Here is a 21,309-nt window from a genome sequence, read left to right as displayed (position 1 = left end):
GTACACCATCCACAAAATACAATACAATTATTCACCAAGACTACTGCAACAGCATCTACCACCCCTGCGATCTCTCCCAACATGAGATATTGTCAGCAGGCTCACAGGAAGACTACTATCTGGAGGCTCTTTACCAAATCATACACCATCTTAACTTGGAGATCTATTGTTGTTTCTTCACATTTGCTGGATCTAAATGTTGGCACTACCTTCCCTACAGCAACGTGGGAGTATCTTCATCAGAAAGATGCAGCAATTCAAGAAGATGATTCACCATCACCAAAGCCAATTAACGATGAGCAATAAATGCTGGCCTTGCCAACAATACCCAGGTCTCTTCAAATGATTGTTTTATTAATACCCTTGTTTCTCTCTTGTTGCCCCTCTTCACCAAAATAAATTAAATTGAGTAGATTCCTTAAGTAAGCGCTGGAAATTATATAAGTTGGTATTCCACCACTGGATTCCGTGAGGATTCCAACATTGGAGGTACACAGCAAACTCTAGTAAGGGTAAAAATATTTTGACACAGGAATCCAGAACTCAGTTGCACTCATGACAAAAATGGCAGAAATTGAGCACAGAACAGCTCCCAATTCGCAGTTAGTTTGGCCCATCTTTGCAGAAAATTCAATAATATAAACCTCATGCTCAATTCACATTTCAAAGTAATTTTATATATTTTTAATTATAGTAGATTATTCTAAAATGGAGAACAAATCTAATGCAAAGCATGAATACCACTCATGTTTTTCAGCCACTGCTGATATACTGACCTCTTTGACTTGGGGACTGCATGATCACATGTATTACATTTCGTAAGCAGATCAGTTTGTGTTGTGGACTAGTGCACTGGTTCAGCTGACTCAACTCCCGTTTGGCACGAGGTATATTTATACTAAAATATTAAATGAACAATCATCAGCTTAGAACATTCTTCATTTACATAACTGCTACACTATTGCAAAATTTAATTGAGTCAAAATTATATTGCTGCCAATGACTATACATTCCTATTAAAAATTATATTAATTTCAATTTTGGCTGAAATCCACAACATACCCACTTAGCAGTAAATTTACAATTATCAAAGTCTTGCAAGTCAGAAAGCATTAGTGCACCAAAGAATGGTGTAACACATACCATCCAATTTAAGACATAAACATTGCAATGCAAAGTTATTTCCACTCAAAAATTTCTTACCCTGACATTGAAGATGAGAGGCAATTGAACTTGCCCATTTCCAAAGAAATCATATTCTCTTAATTAGAGCCAAACAATATTTTCTATTGTTGCCAAAAATATTAGACAGAGAAATGTCTTATAAACATACCACTAAAAATTTAAAATTACATAATAGGTAGCAGTGTTAATCTAGGAAGAATTATTTTACATCTATGGTGTCAGCTGGTTAATGCATTTTAAAAGAACATTTTAAAAACTGCAGATGCTGGAAATCTGAAATAAAAATGGAAAATGCTGGAAACACTCAACAGGTCAGGAACCATCTGTGGAAAGAGAACAGCTTATGTTTCATGTCTAGGACCTTTCATCAGAACTGGAAAAGAGAAAAGACAAGTTAGTTTTCAGTAGCAGAAAAGGTAGGAAAGATGGGTTGAACTGAAGGTCTATCTCCGAAGTGATGAGATAGAATGAGTAAATGTAATAGTAGAAGTAGCAGTTAGAATCTGATTGTGCTTTGTCTGTGTAATGTGTTGCTAATTGCAAGTCTGCAGGACATGTCCAGTAGGCCTGACCAAATAAATAGAAAAACAGCCTAAATGACAAGCAGAAATAGCCAGTTCTGATGCAGAAAGAAAAATATACTAGTTACCTAAATATTAAGAATTCAATACCGAGTCAGAAGGCTGCAATATGCCCAGACAGAAGAGGTGGTGTTCTTCCTGAAGTTTACATTGGGCCTCGTTGCAACAGTGCAGGGGGCCACAGAGAGAAAGGTCAGAGTGGTGAAGTGCAGGCAACAGGAAAGTCAGGGTCACTCCTGCTGACTCAATGCAGGTGTTCTGCAAAGTGATCACCATTCTGTGTTTGGTTTCTCCAGTGTGGAGAGACCACAGTGGGAACACTGAATGTACTACACCAGATTGGAATAAGGGCAAGTAAATCGGTGCTTCACCTGGAAGGACTGTTTCAGTTCCTGGACGATGGGAAGGGAAGAAGTGAAGGAACAGGTATTGCATCTTCTGTGGTTGCACGGGAAAGTGCCATAAAGCAAGGAGTGACAGGTGGTGACGGAAAAGCAGTCTAGGGAGTTCCAAAGAGCAATCCCTTCAAAATGCTGAAAGGGAAAGGGAGAGGAACACGTCTTGTGAAATCTTGTTGGAGCTGCGGAAATTACGAAGGGTGATCTGTTGCATGCAGAGGCTGGTGGAGTCAAAGGTGAGGACCACGGGAACTCTGTTCTTGCTCTGTCCAGGAGTATAGAGAGTGAAAGCAGAGGTGCAGGAAAAAAATTAAATGGGGCAAGTATGGCAGAGGGGAAGCCATAGTTCAGGACGAAAGGAGATAGTTCAGAGGCACTTGTGAGATGTCGCATCATCGGAGCAAATGCGACAGAGGCAGAGTAACTGGGAGAAGAGAACGGAGTCCTTGCAGGTGGCAGGCTGGAAGGAAGCAAGATGAGTGCAATTTCCCTTGAAATCAAGGCAACATTTGACTTAGTGTAGCATTAAGAGGCCTCAGCAAAACTGAGGTGAATGGGAATCAGTGGGAAAATTCTCCCCTGGATCAGGTTATACCTAGCACAAAGCAAAAGAATTGTGGTTGCTGGAGAACAATCATTCCAGTTCATCACAGTAGGAGTTTCCCAAAACCTAGACCCAACAACTGCAGCTGCTCCATCAATCATTCCATTAAAAAGGTCAGAAGTCAGGATGTTCCCAGATGAATGTACAACATTTAATCCTATTTTCAACTCCTCAGATTATGAAGTAGCTCTTGCCTGCACAGATCAAGATCCAGACAACATTCAGGCTAAGGCAGATAAATGACAAGGAACACTCATACTTCATAATGTCCAGATAAAAAACATCTCCTACAGGACACAGTCTACCACCCATCCTGAATATTCAACTCCACTACCATTGGCGAGTTTCTCCAACAATGCCTTGGAGATCAGCAATAAATAATAATGGACCTGTCACAGAAGCACTGTGCTTAAGGGGCAGGTTTGAATCCTGCTATTCTCCAGTGAGTGACTCAATTCCTCACTCTTTCAGGCATTCCCTAGGAGGAATGTGGTTCAGCCACACTCAGTGCACAATGGCGTCCAGAATAAAGCACTGAATGGCACCCAATATGCCATCCTATACATTTATTCCTTCCACCATTATAGCTGCAATGCATACCACCTACAAGCTGCAACAACTTCACGTCTTCTTCAACAGCGTCTCAAGGCTGCAAACTATCACCTAAAAAGGACAATAGCAAGTGCAAGGGTACCTGCAAAACTTCTCTCCATGTCACACATCTTCTTGAGTTAGAAATATATCACCTTCCTTTCATTTTCACTGGGACTGAATGCCGATCTAATGGCAATGTACAAGTACTTGCAACAACAATTCGATAAGCCTTGCCAGCAAAGCTAGGTTATGTTGATTTTTGAGCAAAATAGGGTGTCCTGAAGTGGTGATATTTGCAGAAATTCTATTAACTGTACTCCTCAGGAAGTCCAGCAAGGGAATGCAATGCTGAGCTAATTTCCAGCCACTCACAGTGGGTGAATCCTTCAAACAACCTGCACCAGGTTGGACAGTACAAGGGTGGCTTCCCATTTACTTCAATGGATGGGGACAGCTAAGGGAGAAATATACTGATTACACTCAATGAAACCAAAAGCTAAATTATTTAAGTGTTTTTATGATTATGTTTTTTTCAACATTTACAGTTTTTGTCATTTGTCTGAAGATCCTAAATATTTTCCATAATTTTTTTTAGATGTTTTAATAATTTGAATAGTTTAATAGATTTAATCACTTACAAATGTGTCTAACTATCAGAAATACTCAATCTTATTGATAGCTTTGACCAGCTTAACCAGCTGTCAAAATGTTTTCAGCAGTTTTGTGGGCTGAGCTTATTCTGCCTTCCCCATCCACCCCCACCGACACTGTGCTGGCTTCACATTCCAGAAAGCCCCACCTGCTCCTATGCACGATAATGGACCTGACCACACTCTACCAGTTCCTGCTGGCGGAGTCCTGCAAGGTAAGCAAGAACTTTTCTCCCCCCCAAAAGTCAGTGGTAATCATGGGTAAATGTTAAACAGATTGGAGAAATCCGTTTTAAGCCTTTAAGGAGAGGGGTACAGAGTCAGAATGATTTACACAAGAAATAGGAGTAGGCAATTTAGCCCCTTGTGTGTGTTGTACCATTCAACAAGCCATTCAATGGCCTATTTATGATCCAGCACCACTTTCCTGCAATTAACCAGACATTTCTTGATTTCCTTAATATCTAAAAAATATATCAAACTGTCTTAAGTCTGCGTAAATAACCCCCTCAGGTAGAAAATTCTGAAGAATTACTACCCACTGGTTTAAGAAATTTCTTTTTATCTCTGTTTTGAATTACCAACCCCTTATTTTGATAGCGTGATCCCCGGTTCAAATACTCCAGTGAGGAGAAACGTCAGCCCCATTTCTAGCCATTCAAGCTCCAAGAAGAATTATTTAATGTGACAATGAGATTATCTTTCAGTAAAGGAAATTAAGATCTTGTCAGATGGAAACACCAATAGTGGAAGGTTTATATTTGGTAAGGATCAAAAGGCCAGATTTAGAGGAGCACAGATATCTAGATGTTTATAGAGCTGAAGGAGACTGCAGAGATAGGTAGGGATAAGACTAGAGGTGCAAAGACAACAGAGTTTTGCTTGACTTCAAGCTTATGAAGAGTAAAATGAGGGAGACAGCCCATAGTAACATTAAACATGATTTACAACTATTATTAGTTTCTTTTTCCAGGCAGCAATCAATTGGAAATGAACTAGTCATAGTAAAAGAAAATTACAGTTAATTAAATGGAGTATAAAGAAGAGTTTCAGTAGCATACTTTACAGTACCCAGAGAAGACTGTACGATTAAGATTTACAAGGCTCAGGGTTTACATTTAAAACAAAAATCTCACCTGAATTGTGACTTGATTCCTAAATCTTTCAGTTGAAGATCTTGTAAACTTCGGGTGGTTTTATTAAAAGCAGCATCCTTCAAGTAACCAGACAGGACAAATCAGTCAAGAGTGATACCATCCTCAACTCTAGAGTGCAGTTACTACAAATATTTGCTTGTATTAAAAAAAAACATTATTGCTAGTCAGATTTTAAAAATTCAATGCAGTTTCTATTTATACGTTTATTGAAAAGTTGTAACAATAATACAAAAAATATCTCAAGTTTTAAAAAATTGGAATCAAATTAAGATCACAACTTTATTACATTGTACTACATATAAAACAGCAATGATGTTAAAAACAGACATACTGAGTAGGTTATACCTGACTGGCCTCGATAGTTCCGACACTCTTAAAAATCTGATCATGGATACCATGCAGTACATACATCTGCAGGAATAATTTTGAAAGTAATGGAGGGTTAATTATAATAACCTCATTATTCCACTATTAACAAGTGTGAAAATCGATTTTCAAGGTGAATTTAAAAATGTTTACATACTTCAACAGCTTGTTTCAGCAAGGCCATTTGCACCTCCTGCTTGATCAAGATTTTCTTAATCCATCACAGAGAGGGAAAAAAAAAATCAGTTACTGATGAGCAGTTTAAACCATATATACCCACCTTAAACAATGTAATTTAACCTCAAGACTGCAAATGGGCAATTGGATGGATTAATAACTCACCAATCTCGAGTCTCTCAGAAGATACTGAAGGCATTTTGTATAGAGGGCATTTACTTCATCCTGTTTTATTTTCCAAAAAAAAACCAACTCCATTATATGAGTAAACTTTACAGTTCAATTTACAAAACCACTAGCACCAAATGGAGTTTAACTAACATTAGGTAAATTGCAACAATGCCTGAGGAATTTGACAGGTTCAGGAAGTTCAGATCAGTCCTCTAAATCTAAATGCTATTTCGTTCATAAGAATTTTTAATCTGGCCCTGTACCATCAATACGTTTTTCCAACAGAGGCACAGCAATGCTTTTCTGTTAGTGCTTAGCTTTCAAGGATCTTGTCCCAGTTCAAAAGACAACTGAGAATTTGTCTCTGCCACTTACTGTTGCTGATGGGCAACAATGTAATTGATTTATACATTACTGATAAGCTCAAATATGCACATTTTATAATCATTTGGCCAAATAAGAACAATACACATTGAAAGACTGACCAAATCACTTGAGTCTGCAATTTTCTTGCAATGAACTATAGATTATATACAATAAAATCTACATTAAAATTGGTGATATCCAAATATCTTTTTGCTTACATGATCTTTTGATGATTTACACCAAAATCGCACTTATTTTTTAAGAAAAGCACTTTACAAAAATATTCATTCATTTTGAAATCTAAAACAAAACACAAACTGATGGAAAAACTCAGCAGATTACTCATCATCCACGGAGGCAAAGCGATGGTCAACACTTTGGGTCGACATTTCCATCCTGATGCGAGATCACAATCCGAAACAATGACCAGCTCTTTGCCTCCACAGATGCAGCTTGACCCACCAAGTTCTTCCAGCAATTTTTTTCCCTCCAGATTCCAGCACCTGCAGTATCTTTTGTCTCCATTTTGACATCTATCCTTGTATCACTATTCGAGATATTTAAGCCACTTATTCACAAATGCATTTCAAAAAAAAAGGATAACTTTAAATTTAGCACCACGGAATGAAAAGGCAAAGAAAATAATAAGATTAAATTATAAGTAATAACAGAATGAAGTAATTGAAGGGGGTAATCTAATCTAAGATTTGAATGACATGCTTGAACTCAAGCTTTACTTCCATGATCCAAGTCATCTGAACCCCTAAATTAGATTACAGTTGTATAGAGACATATAAACATGGCATTAAGCCACAACTTCGAAAAATGCTGTCAATTATAAATGTCAAGCTCTCTGAGGGACACAGGCCCACTAATGCAGAGCAGCTGCTGAGGCACAAGGTTTGACGGCACTGGTTTACGGCTTCTGTGATAACAGCAATTAGTGAATGCATTCTGTGAGGAAGCCTTAATCATCTATATATGACTGTCTTCCGATATCTGTGACCAAATGTCATTAATTCAAATGTTGACGTTTTCTAGCAATGAATAAAACAAAGCCTTTTATGTAATATTTTATATAACATTCTTATCACTTCTCTGAAAATTATATGGAACTCAAATTAGATACCATCACACTGTCTTTCTCAGGATCAGTCTCTCAACTTTTCTAAAAATATTTTAGCTAATAACCTACCCAAAGTTATTATCCAGCTAGCATTAAAGTAGTCAGAAATGAAAAATTAAAAATATTAACAAGCAGCATTGCCTATAGGTTATAATGTATTCAGGGAATGGATATATATTCAGCTCAAGGAATCATATTCTTACACTGTTTTAATTTACAACTTCCTTACCTTTTCAGTATAGGTTTGTGGTTTGCTTTGAATCAACCAAGTAGTCAAGTAAGGGACAACACTTTATAAATGTTTACAGATAAACCTTAGCAGTTGTAAAGCAAATACATAAAGTAAATTCTATAAGGAGGGACATTGACTGTAATATCACTAAATCATTCCTGGAATTTCTAAGAGAGTGTTAGATGTAATATTAGTAGGAAGACCCTTATAATGTTTAATGCATTATTGTGGTGCTGGATGGAAATCGTATTGAAATTAATACAAATAACTGGAAATGGAGTTAAAACTGTGCCGATTTAAAACTAAAAGTAAGAAGTTGCGGAGCCCCAGCAGAGAGATTTGTATCATCGACAGCCATGGGTGAAGTGCTGCAAGACTGGAGGGTGCCTAATGTTGTACCTTTATTTAAGAAAGGCTGCAAGGAAAACCCTGGACACCAGTGAGCTTAACATCAGCAGGGGCAAGTTACGGGAAGGAATTATGAAAGACGGGATCTACATGTATTTGAAAAGGCAAGAACTGAATAGGAATAATCAGCATACCTTTGTGTGTGGGAAATCACTCCTCATGAATTTGATTGAGTTTTTTTTTGAAGAGATGACCAGGAAGACAGAGGAGGGCAGCACAGTAGACATTGTCTACATCGACTTTGACATGGTACCACATAGTAAACTAGTCCAGAAAGTTAGATCATATAGGATCTAGGGTGAGCTAGCCAAATGGATAGAAAATTGGCTTGACAGCAGGAGATGGAGGATAGTGGCAGAGAGTTGTTTTTCAGACTGAAGGCCTGTAACCAGTGGTGTGCTGCAGGGATCAGTGCTAGGTCCACTGTTGTTCGTCGTCATTTATATTAATGATCTGGATGAGAATATAGTTGGCATAGCTAATACGTTCACAGATGACACTAAAATTGGTGGCATGGTGGACAATAAAGAAAGTTATCCAAGATTACAATGGATTTTGATCAATTAGGCAAGGGGGCCAACAAATGGAAGATGGAGTTTAATTCAGATAAATATGAGGTGTTGCATTTTAGTAAGACAAACCAGGCAGGACTTCCACAGTAAATGGTGAATGGATTCACCATTCAACTGTAATAATGCAATTGCAAAATAGCTCAGACAGACATTACAAGAGAAAATACAACTTTAAAAAAAGTTACTCACTATATGGTGCCGTAGACTTTTCATTTCAAGCTCTTTAAAGGAATTTCGGAAAGCACCAATGTACTTATCAACTTTAAATAACTGTCGACCTAAAAATTCTTTGGCATCCTCAAAGTTTTTTAGGCAGTAGGAATCGAAAGGTGAGGGATTTTCTTCTAAAAAAAGATCAGAACATGATGGACATGTAAAAAAAAATCTACCAAATATACAGAATACTACATTATCATGCATTAGTTGAATATTGATTTAGCAACAGGATACACTATAGAAAAACTAAACAATGGCACCAACGTATGATGACGTTTCATTAACAATAATGTAACAAACAGCTAATGCTTCAAACGTAACAGAATAATTGGTATTACCAGCTGAATGACCTGCCTACAAATTGATGAGAACAGTAAGCCACCACCTGTACAAATTCCACAAGCTCCCCAGTCATCAGATATTACCGACAATCTCACTTCCCCAAGACACCTGCCACCTTCCATGGGGTGCGTTTCCTCTTCTCTTATTGTTATCATCCCCTCCACTGGTATCATTCACCTGCACTCCAATCAATTTCTCCGTTACCACCATTTACTTTCACCATGCCCATACTTTTATCACGCTGTTCACTGCCAGGTGTCAGTCTCTGCACAAATTTGGCAGGAAATCTCATTTTCCTGGAAGCTCACTCATTGTGGTTCTGTTGTCTGTTGGCACTCAAACATATAAATTCTTGCAACATACTCAGGTCCACCCATATGCCAGCAGAATTCCATATTATTCATCAAAAGATGGTTCAGATTGCCTAAATGACCCCAACATGAGAGGTGACAAAAGGCAGTGGTAACTCAACACACACCACACTCCAGTTCACAATGGAGAACAACGTTTCATAATCGGAGGACCAGATGTGGAAGGATAGTCCATCAACCCAAGGACCTGGAGAACTGTGTGTGAAGATGAACGATGTCTGTGCATTTATTTTGGATGTTTTGTTTTCTCTTTTAGTTTAACATTACTAAAGGAGAAATGTAACACATGTAGGATATGTAGCATTGGGTTGGTGCTACTTAGAGAATTATACCATGTGACATCTGCTCTGTGACAACAGCAGTGTTTATGAAGGCTTCAGAAAAATTGTGGAAGTGCTATCAAACTTCTCTCTTCAATGGCTTGGCTCTAATCTGTAGACTTCAACTCCAGATGAATTACCTTTCTTTCTAGCTACCCTGTGTTAAATGCAACAACCAAAGTACTTCATTATCTTCTAATTTCCATAATCTGTTTCTGTAATCTCTCCTCATAATTTAACCATAGAAAATGGCTATAATTCCAGGATAGCTACACTGTACTCATGCCAATGTATCCTTCCTGAGATATGGTGGTCACAATGCTTACAGTACTTCATGTGTAACCTGTCCAGAAATGGAAAGGCAAAAATGTCAGCTGTTGAAAATCTGAAATAAAACAGGCACAATTTGGCAGCAATAGTTTTTGCAATCACCAATTTGGTTAATAGACATGCTAAGATGGTGCCTATCTGATACCACCAGAAAAGTTTATCGGTCAAATTAAATAAAATTAGGTTAAGATGGTTAAATGACAGAATCAATGATGTAAAATGCAAGTCCACTTCTCACTTTTATCGTGCAATCTTATTCAATACAACCCTTTTCCGAGATATCCTGTCCCACTGCGGTTCTTGTGAAAATTACTGTAAATGTTCAATAAATGCACAACATAATGCTTTTCATTTACTGTCAAGATAGGCTGCAATTGCGGCTATAATACAAAGATTCTAATTCACTCACCTGGACAGGAATTCTCTTCTAATGGTCGGGCAATACATAGTATACTAAAACTTTCTTCTTTCTCATTGTAGAAAGTTTCTTCAAAAAGGATACGTATTGCGCATGGTGAGCTAAAACCAACACCCAGACTAATTAAGTTTCCTCTGATGGTTACTTCCTGGAATTGCAAATTGTTTACAGTGAAGGGGAAAAAGAAAGAATATTTAAACAGGAAATTAACAGCAGGAAGCTTCTGGAAAAATCTACAATATTTATACAAATCATTAGAGCTTAATTAGTTTTACCCAATTTCATAATACTAATACCAAATGTGCAAATCAAGAGGAAATTTTCTTTCCCCAATATTCAATGTAATTAATATTTCTATATTTTTTGTTACTGTTTGCAGGTGATAGAAATAAATGCATTGCAAATTTTAAAATCTCCTAGCAGATAGAGATATTTAAACTAAAAATTGCATGGAATGGAAAAACAAGTTCCGTATAGTATATGCACCACTTACTTTTCCATTTAACGTCTGGTAACTACTACCAGCTTCATCAACAGGATGCAGGATATAAGATTCAAAGTGGGCAGCAGTCAGGCTGCCTCGTGACAAGCTAGCTTTGCATGGTACCAATACCTAAATGTGTAAAATAACAGTTAAAATACAAGGCAAGAGAAAGGTCTTAATAACCAAAAAAAAAAGAACACTTACAGACAAATGTATAGCAGGAATTACTGAAGAAATTCTTTTTGAAACAAACATTAAAATATTTCCATAACTAAATTATTTTCTCGTTATATAATGTTAAATAATGTTCAGCCACAAAGAAACAATAGAATTGGCCAAAATGCTATTTTTATTTACATATGCTTCCATAGAGAAATGTTGGTAACATCTTCCTCAGGGATCTGCTTGGATCTGATTTCCACTCCCGTGCAGTGAACGCAGAAGTCAGAGACAAGCTGGAGGTCAGATGTGCCAATATCCACCTTCCTCTCTGCTGCTAGACTCACCATCAAATCCAGAGTTGCAGCACAAATATTCTGCACTTCTGATTTTCAGAGTTTTTAATAACAGATGTCAAAAAAAACTAGCAAGATATTCTAAGGTTCCACTGCCCAGGGCCTAGTCACTATGCTTCATAGGACAGCTACAGCAATAAGACCTCTGGCTTGATCAGTCCTGCAGGACCACCAAAAGCAAACAGCTCTGCAGGCAAGGCATTTTCAGGGAACAGGAGTTCCGGGGTCCTCTCCAGACAGGGGACCAGATCAAGCATGATCCAGCTTAATATACAACAACAAATAATTTGATAGAGACACAAGAAACTGCAGATACTGGAACTTGAAGCAAAAGAAACAAGCCACTGGAGGAATTCAGTGGCCAAGCAGCATCTGCGAAGGCAAAGGGATAGTCAATGATTTGGGTCGAGACTCTGCATCATAACTGGAGTAATCACTGACTAAATTCTCTCAGCTGCAATTTGTGTATCCATTGCTGGTGGGATTGTGTTCTCCACCTTTCTGAAGTGTTCAGATAATTCATCCTCATTTTTATCTCAATATTTTAAAACATACTCTGACAGTATTAGTTTATTGCTCATATACTATACTTCTTCCTAAACCACAGAACTACATTGCTTGAGATGGGCTTTTGCTTCCCCACCACCCAACAGGATCAAGAAAAATTGATCACCGTTTAGATTGCCCAATAATTAGAAGAGCAGCTATAATACAAGCTCCTTCCATGAGGTTACTAATTGACTGGTATTCAGCAACAATTAAGACCTTTGATTTTCATATCCAAGCATTCAGAACCCAGTTCAGGCAGGAACCTTCAAAACCTAAAATTCACAAGTTGTTAACTTTCAGCACTGATCCTGTATTTGTCACCCCAGCTTCTTTTTAACAGATACGAGAAGTAGTCAGTGTTTTCCATCATCATCTAAGTGAGGGACTACAAAGATGTCTATTTAATTTGGGTAATGACATCCCCATCAACCTGGCCCCAAAATATTAGTGCCAATAGAAATGCTGCATCAAAAAACTCTATGTCAAAGTGTTTGAGTGCACCATAAACGCAGCTCTTCTCAAATGGTAACTCCCAATCAACAAGAGCTACAGAAAGTCCACAGTCTATGGGCTGCCCTGAAGTCTACCATAATTGGTAACTGGAAAGCCACTCTTGGATTCTCTATCAAGAAGAAGCAAGACTGGTTTGAAGAGAATGACCAGAAGATCAAGAAGCTAATTTCTAAAATAGTGTGTTTTTAGCACAGCATTCTCTAAATACAGCTTCCATGGACTGTGGGGTTTAGTGAGTCAGTGGGTGATTTAAAAAAAATAAATTTTACAGCTAAATTCTCTTAACCCTGTAAATTGCAGTGAAAAATAAGCAGTTAAAAGGTATCCTTTAGTCTCCCAAGTAATTGGGTAACCAGCTAAAACTGGTTGATTTAAGTCAGCCGACTTAAAAGTATTGATTACTGGGAAACTAGATCTGTAGTTCTGGTGTGCTTTTAGCGCAATGTCTCTGAATACAGAATCCACAAAGTGTGGACCTTGGTGAGTAAAGAATTTTTATGCCATTATGGCAATGGCGAAATAATTAAATCAAATGATCAAATCTATATATCTACACAGGCTAGGCAGGTATTCTGTTGTGCCTGCAGTACATGGGAGTTGATGGAAACTATTGGAATCTGCAGCTCGAGAAATATTGGGTCAGAATTGATGAGCTGAGGTCTAAGATTTGGAAGCTACAATGTACCAGGGAGAGGGAAAGTTACCTGGATACTTTGTTCCAGGAGGCTGTTACATAGCTTGAAGTACTGTACAATATGTGAGTCAGGAACATGAGCCATTGAGCCTTTGGAGCATGCTCTACCATTAAATATGGATTGATATGCTACTTTCTTGCCCTATCCCCATATTCCTTGCTTTCTCTAATATCCATAAATCTATTAATCTCAGTTTTGATTGTAAACAATGAACAAACCTCTACAACCTCCGGTAGAGAATTACAAAGATTCACCTCAATGAAGAAGTTTCTCCCCATTTTCGTCTTATGTGATCTACCCCTTATTGTGAGAATATGACCCCTGGCTCTGTACTCTTCAGCCAGGTGAAATATCTTCTCCATACCTACCCCGTCAAAATTTGTACAGTTCAGTGAGGTCAGCCCTCATTTCACAAACTGTGAAGTGATGTCTAGCCTATTCAATCTCTCATGAAACACTTGCAATGACAGGAACCAATCTAATGAATTTTGCTGCGCACCCTCTATAGCAAGTACATTCTCTTTTAGCTAAGACGACCAAAATTGAAGACATACTCATGTGTGGTCTCACCGAGGCCTTATATAATTGTAGTAAGACAGCTTTACTCTTGCACTCAAACATTCTAGCAATTAAGCCAAAATAACATTGCCTTCCTAACTGCCTGGCGAAGAGGAACAAGAGAGTACAATACAATTGAGGCAGGAATGTAGATCCAGAAGACTCAGCCCTTCCATAGTTTTTACAGCCTTTATGGATAAGAGCAGAGACTGAAGGGTAAATGAATAAACTGACAAACTAAACAAAGCACCTTGGTACAGGGGATTATTCGTGGGCATGGGGGTGGGGAGGGGTGAAAAGGAATGCAGTGATATTAGGGGATAGTAGTTAGGGGCACAGTTGCTGCTTTGCCAGCCCGGTGCCAGGGCCATCTCCTCAGGGTTGGAGAGGAACAGGTCCAGTTGTCATGGTCCATGTGAGAACCAAAGAGGTAGAAAAGACAAAGAAGGAGGTTCTATTGAAGGGATATTAACAGCTGGGGATCACATTAAAGAGCAGAATCACAAAAATAATAATCCCTGGAATATTATCAGAGCCATGTGTAAATTGGCATAGGGTAAATAAACTCAGGAAATTTGAATGCTTGTCTTGAAGAACAGCAAGGGAGGAACAAGTTTCATTTCTCCAGGCACTGGTACTGGAGAAAGAAGAGACTGTTCCATTGAGACAACTTCACTTGAATTGGGCTGGGACAGCTAACCCAGAAAATCAAATAAAAAGATTTGAAGATAAGGCTTTAAACTAAATAATTTGGAGGGGGAGGTGGATAGGGGAATTTTGGCAAGGAAATATTTGGAAAGTTGAAGAGAAAAAACAAAGATAATGCAGGCTAGTGAAATAGGTATTGATAACCAGCCTCTGTCAGGAAGGGACACTGCACACAGATGTGAGTGTAATCCAGTTACAATCAAGAAAAATGGTAAAGTGGCCAAAATGAAGGCTATTTGAATGCAATTGTAACAAGATAGATGAATTAGTGACACAAATAGAAGTAAATGGGTCTGATTGAATTGTCATTTCAAAGATGTGTTTGCAAAATGATCAAGGTTGAGAATTAAATATTCTAGGATGCGAATGGGTAAATGGTAGATGGAATTTTATATGGAAATATGTGAGGCCATCCACTTTGGAAGAAGACAGAGAAAAGCAGAATCTTTTTTTTAAAAATGGTGTTGGTGTTCAGAGGGGTACACTCCTATGTGAATCACAGGAACTCAAAATGCAGAGTTAGGAAGCAACTGGGAAGGTAAATGGCATTTACTGCAAGAGAATTTGAGTTCAAGAGATGTCTTGATCCAATTATATAGGGCCCTGGTGAGAACTCATCTAGAATATTGTGTACTCGTTTGGTCTCCCAACCTAGGGATGGACATGCTTAATATAGAAAAAAGTGCAGTGAAGGTCAACCAGAGTGATTTCTGGGTTAGCAGATTTGTCACATCAGGAGAGACTAAGTAGATTGGGCCTATACTCCTGAGATTAGAAGCATGAGAGGTGATCTCATTGAAACGTACAGAGTTTGTACAGGGCTTGACAGGGAAGATACAAAATTGATATTTTCCCCGGCTGTCGTGTCTAGAAGCTTTTGTCTAAAAACAAAAGGGACCAGTCATTCAGGAAAGAAGATACTCCTTCACCCAGATTTCTGTACCCAAGAGTACAGTTGCTGAGTACATTCAAGATAGTTATAGATAGATTTTCTTTTATATATTAAGGGAATCAAGGCATAATAGACTAACACAGCAAAAGGGCACAGAGAAAATATCAGCAATGCTCTTATTGAATGCAAAATTATCATGTGGCTGAATGGCCTACCCTGCTTCGACTTCTTATGTTCTTATTTTCTTAAACAATTTCAGGACTAGTGGACACTAAAATTTAAAGCCAGTCCTTACAGAAATTAAGCTTGGAAACACTTCTAAATGCAAAGAGTTTTGAACCCACCTCAAAGAGATCTTTGTTTAAGTAAATTTTTTTCTGACTCCTGATGCTAGTTCTTCATCCCCCTTTGCTGATTAGATGACTCATCCTCCGACTACCAGTCAACCATTGCAATCCTAGCCAAGAACACACACCCCTACAACTACAAATCCCCAACCCCTAAGACAGATCACACCAAACAACTATGACCCTTCCAACTACCCATCACCAGTCATCAGTCTCTATCCCCAATCCTTCTTTGACAGCCCCGGTCTTTCTCTCCTGAAACCAAAGTAAAACCCGAAATTGGTGATGCACAATCTGCACCTGCAGAACGTAAATTAAATTCACTATCACTCAAGGACTAGTTTTTTTTTAAAGTTTGCAGTCATTGTCAGAAAATTATTCCCATTTGACAAATATTAATTAAAGCACACAGATGGCTTTCCAAGTGAAAGCAAGATATAGAAAAGACAACAAGAAAACTATAAGTGGTTTTAGCAACGTCTATACTTCCATAGTGGCTTGAAGACCAACAAGCAAGACAAAAGTGGAAGTTGGTTGGAAGGAATAAACAAAATTTATAACAGATCTTCAGCTTCTGAAGCTTACAACTGTCCTGTTCCCCAGAGCAACTTACACACAATATTGTCCACTCTTTTGCTTTTGGAACAAAATTACTAAATATTATATCACTGATTTTCCATATGCAGCCCAGGCAAATGTAAACAGGCAGGGTCCTTGGTCAGTTAGCTGAATCCAGCTAGTTTCAGCCCATTATTTTTCTGTCTGTCGTGCTGCACAAAGGGCTGTCACAGTGTATTCTTGGTAATAACATGTCTTAGGACCACATGTCTCTCACACAGAATTTGTCCACAGATCTAGCCATTCACTGGAAGGCTCCAATCAAATTTCTACTTTGCAATTAAGCAATACATAATATACAGGCCATAGTGTGAGTGGCAGAATCTTCAAAGAAAAGTTTTTTGTAGAAATTTCAACAAAGAAATAATTCATTTTAAAATTCAAATGATTTTCATTGTTACATTATATTCTGCTAGATCATAAATTCAAGAACAACTCTGCGGAAAGGATTCAAGAACAACTCTGGGGAAAGGAATACTATCAAATCATCTGTAATTGCAGCATTTGAATTGGCTACTTTCAGAAGGATTTTCACCAACCTTTATTTAAATAAAGATTCTGGTTAATCTCCTTCTCAGAGCCAATCACAACCACTTTTGTTACTCAGCTACAAGTTTTAATATGCTGTGAAACTATATAAATTTAATACATGACTCTTTTTACACACAAAGTTGTTCTGTATAATTCACTTTATATAATTAATGTTGCACATGATGAAATGGTCAATCTTTTGTCCAGATAAGAATAAACATGACGATAAAGAAATATGAGAAGTATATGATTTGTTATTTGACATAGGTGGACATTGGCCCTTCAAGTCTATCTCAGCTTTCAGAGCAATCCCATCAATCTTTATTTCTCCCACATAGTTCCCAGTAACCTATTCTCCCTCCCTTGGTCATTAACACCTCTCCGATTCTTCTACACTCAACTACACTAGGGGTAATTTACAGTAGCCAATTAACCTACCCACCAGCATATCTTTGGGATATGTGAAAAACTCAGAGCATCCAGGGAAAACACTCATGGTCACATGAAAAATGTCAAAATCTTTTCAGACAGCATCAGCGATCAGAATCAAACCCTGGAGCTGTGAGATTGCTGCACCACCCATTGCCCCACTGTGCCAAAGCATTATAAAGATAGATTTTAACTTTATTGCTTTTAGTTTAGAGAAATAACATACCTGGAGTATGTTTTAAACATTAAAAATTGCTTCTGTCTGATCATGTAAGTTCTTTATAATGTGGAGATCATGTTTACAAAATACATAAGCAGAGAATAGTTTTCTTCACTTTTTGAAGCAATTTGCTGAGGCAAACTGGAAACCATAATTGCAACATGAGTAGGAACTTATCAAGCTCCTTAAAGAATTCCAGTAATAGTGAACATACTTCGAGTTGAAGAGAGTTCATGATTAATTACCAGCAATCATGAACTCTCTCCACTTGGTGGTTGCTTAATACTCAGAAAAAAAAGTCTCCTAGTATTTCTCCCGAATTGGCAACAGAGTTCATTACTATTTTTGCTTTCCTCAACAGGACCCATTTTTTGGGATGTTAAGGGGGTAGGAGTGGTTAGGTTATGTAAAAAAATTACACTTCCAGTCTAATGGATGCATTGACTTTTTCCTTATCTTTCTATTATTTGCTCACTTATCTGCAACTACTTATAAATTCAGCTCATACTGATGGATTTAAAGACCCCGATATATATGGAGGGAGAATGCAGGGAGATCTCTGCAAGGCTCAGAATGCAGAACTTGTGTCAGATTTAGCAGCAGAACCTCTCTAAAATATTCCCCTTCTTCTTTTGTCTATCACTTAGCCAAACTGACAGAATGGATCAAAGAGAAAGATCAGGGCAATTGCACTGTGGATGGCTAATTTAAGTATGTTGAACTCCCGTCACTCATCTGACTTAAGTCCCACTGCCATAAATGTATTAAACATATGGGTAACTTCGAAATCCCCTATGACCCTCTCCTACCCACTGTGACAGCTAATCAAGGAGGTAAAGAAATTTAGACTCCAGAAGCCTTGTATTTACTAAAAGTGAAACCAAGTTAAAAATGTAGAAAACAGCAACAATAACTGATATTAAATAAGAGATTTTGGGCAAAGGTATGAAAAAGAAGTTGGAAATTTATTGATGCTGCAGGCCATGAAGCACTATTCAGCTTGAAACAGAGAGAAGCGCTATGCTTGACCTCCAATTGCTTGATAGTAATGTGGGGAGACAAAACTGAAATAATTCCATTCTCAACATTGAAAATCTTTCACTGTGAATGCAAATAAGTAAATGCAAATCTCTTCAGACTTCCTTATATGAATGTAATAGAATACTCACAATCCCATGTACTTCTGCTACACGGTTGGAGGCATCAGGCTTCTGTTTCTGAAGGGCTAAATAGAAAGGGTTTCTCGAAATATCTTCATCATACATAGCCATGGACACCAAACTCTGTACACTAAATTTCAACTGTGCAAGAAATGTAAAAGTTTATAATGTCATTAGTCATAATATGCAATATTAATACAACAGATTTTGTAGCATTTTAGCAATAAGAAAATGTAATACCAAATAAAAATGGCAATATATTAAGGCAGTTTAATTAGATAACACCTGCAATAGGGGCAATGAAAAACCAAGGAAAGGTGCAAGTTCCACAACAGATCAAGCAGTACCTGCACAAGGAACAATAATGAATGCAAGAGGTATTAATGACTACAGCATTTTCTATGTTTACATTTAGATTTCCAGCATCAACAAATTTTTTACTTCCTCTTGCAACACAGTCTTACTGTCAATTCTAAATTCCCTTGAATAACAAACCTAGAAACACTAAATACATTTAAATTCAGGGGGTATTTTAATAGTCAGAAATCGCAGTATTTTAATACTGCCGTGTCTTACTTTGAAATTAATTCTAATAATCGCACAGCTCCAGGGACCCAAGTTCAATCCTAACCTTGGGTACAGTCTGTGTAGTTTTCACATTCTTTCTGTGAGCGCATGAGTTTCTGTCAGATGCTTTGGTTTCCTCCAACTTCCCAAAGAAGTGCTGGTAAGTTAACTGGCTACTGTAAATTACTCTTTAATGTAAGCAAGTGGTTAAAATCATCAAAGAGAATGTTTTTAGGCATTTGAGAAAGCATTAGTTGCAGGGCTGCAGGGACATGAGGAGGAGGGAATTGGACTCATGGGAATTACTCTGGTGGGAGCCAGCATAAACCTGATGGGCCAAACAACCCCCTTCTGCACCATAACAAAGAGATGAATTGATGCAGTCAACAGAGAAATGAACAATGAGAGTATTTTATAAATATGAAAGGAAGTGTAAATTTTTTACACTAGGACTGGAATAATTGCCATTTTATTCTGTGCATCATAAATAAAACTCCAAAGGCCTTCTTAAGTACATTTGCTAAAACACTTTGTGTTCTAAAATGATTCTGGAGGAAGATTAGAGAATTATAAACAAAAAAAAAATCAAAGTAAAACTTTAAAAGGTTTCAAAACGGATCATACTGCAAAATCTTAATAAATATGCACTGCTCTCAGCTGTTGTTTATCCCCACCCCCAAATTCTAGCTTATAACATTCAATGGAATGAAAAGCCTCTGAACAATTGTATGTTTACGTAAATTCTTAACAAGAGTTTTAATTTTTTACTACTGTGTAGAAAAAATAAATATATGGTGCTAAATTGCATTTTTCTTGCAATTTACCAAAAAAGAATTTTAATTCAAACTAGAATTGACCTTCCAATTTCCCCAAAACAGAATATCCCACTGTCTCTGACAAACATTTCAGGATACAAGGCAAAATAAGTGGGTGGATAACTGGTTAAAAGATAATCATGCTTACATAGAGCATGTCACACACACACAGTTAACTTGGAAAGTACAACATTTGGTTAATTTGAACACTGCATTTCCACACTGCATTTGGAGGCATTGTTATTGTATTCTGTGGATCATGAGTAAACTATAACCCCAAAAGGCTTCTAATGTACATTTCATAAAACACCCCACGTATTAGTACAATGGGAACATTATCAAACTCTCCTTTTTTTTGGGGGGGGGGGGGGGGGAGAAAGGAGCCAAGTAGAAACTAAGTTAGAGAAATAGCAGAAGCTATGGAGTGTAACAACTTCATTCTGCATGTGGAATAAGATGGCAGTATTCAGAAAACCACAGGAGGAATGGGATAGAGAATTAAAGTGGCAGGCCATAAGACATAGGAGCAGAATTAGGCCATTTGGCCCATCGAGTCTGCTCCACCATTCGATCATGACTGGTTTATTTTTCCCTCTCAGCCCCATTCTCCTGCTTTCTCCCTGTAACCTTTGGTGCCCTTACTAATCAAGAACCTACCAACAGGAAGGCAGGCAACAGGAAGCTTAGGGTCACCTCTACAGACTGAATGCAAGTATTCTGAAAATTGTTCAGTTTTTGACAACAGTAACTTGTAGTGGTTTTGCAAAAGCCATTAGAAAATGATAAATTTGGAAATTACATGAGGAAGTTCAGAGCTAGCATGATAAGCACCCACATGTGAACTACAATGCGATTCTAAACAACCTGCCCAGTGAGCCTCTGTTTGGAGCAAGGACATTCTTCTTCCAATCTCCCCCTTAATTTATTGTTAGTTACAAGAGAACAATGCAGTGGTATAAAGCAACTTAGACTTCTAGAAGTGCTCTTACTATTTAAATGTAAAACAATATTTTTTTTTTGCAGATCCAATTAGAACTTAATTCATTACTGCAAAAGATATGCCACTACCAGAAAATATTAATACAAAGAAACAACAAACTTGCATTGGTATAACACGTTTTACA

General features: G+C 37.7%; 1 protein-coding gene across 1 annotated transcript in view; it reads right to left on the bottom strand.

Annotated features, from left to right (window-relative positions):
* The window catches only part of ankrd27 (ankyrin repeat domain 27 (VPS9 domain)), a 95,163-nt gene that overhangs the window by 61,991 nt on the left and 11,863 nt on the right, over nucleotides 1–21,309 (bottom strand). Inside the window, 9 exon segments of the mRNA XM_052028028.1 lie at nucleotides 777–898; nucleotides 5,149–5,225; nucleotides 5,515–5,580; nucleotides 5,693–5,746; nucleotides 5,878–5,937; nucleotides 8,777–8,931; nucleotides 10,576–10,732; nucleotides 11,078–11,197; nucleotides 18,813–18,944. Of these exon segments, the coding sequence (XP_051883988.1) occupies nucleotides 777–898; nucleotides 5,149–5,225; nucleotides 5,515–5,580; nucleotides 5,693–5,746; nucleotides 5,878–5,937; nucleotides 8,777–8,931; nucleotides 10,576–10,732; nucleotides 11,078–11,197; nucleotides 18,813–18,914 (913 nt within the window). The 5' untranslated portion in view covers nucleotides 18,915–18,944.

Source organism: Pristis pectinata, chromosome 13 (genome assembly GCF_009764475.1).
Source record: "Pristis pectinata isolate sPriPec2 chromosome 13, sPriPec2.1.pri, whole genome shotgun sequence".
NCBI classification, from domain to species: domain Eukaryota; kingdom Metazoa; phylum Chordata; class Chondrichthyes; order Rhinopristiformes; family Pristidae; genus Pristis; species Pristis pectinata.
This window is presented reverse-complemented; position numbering and strand designations above follow the sequence as displayed.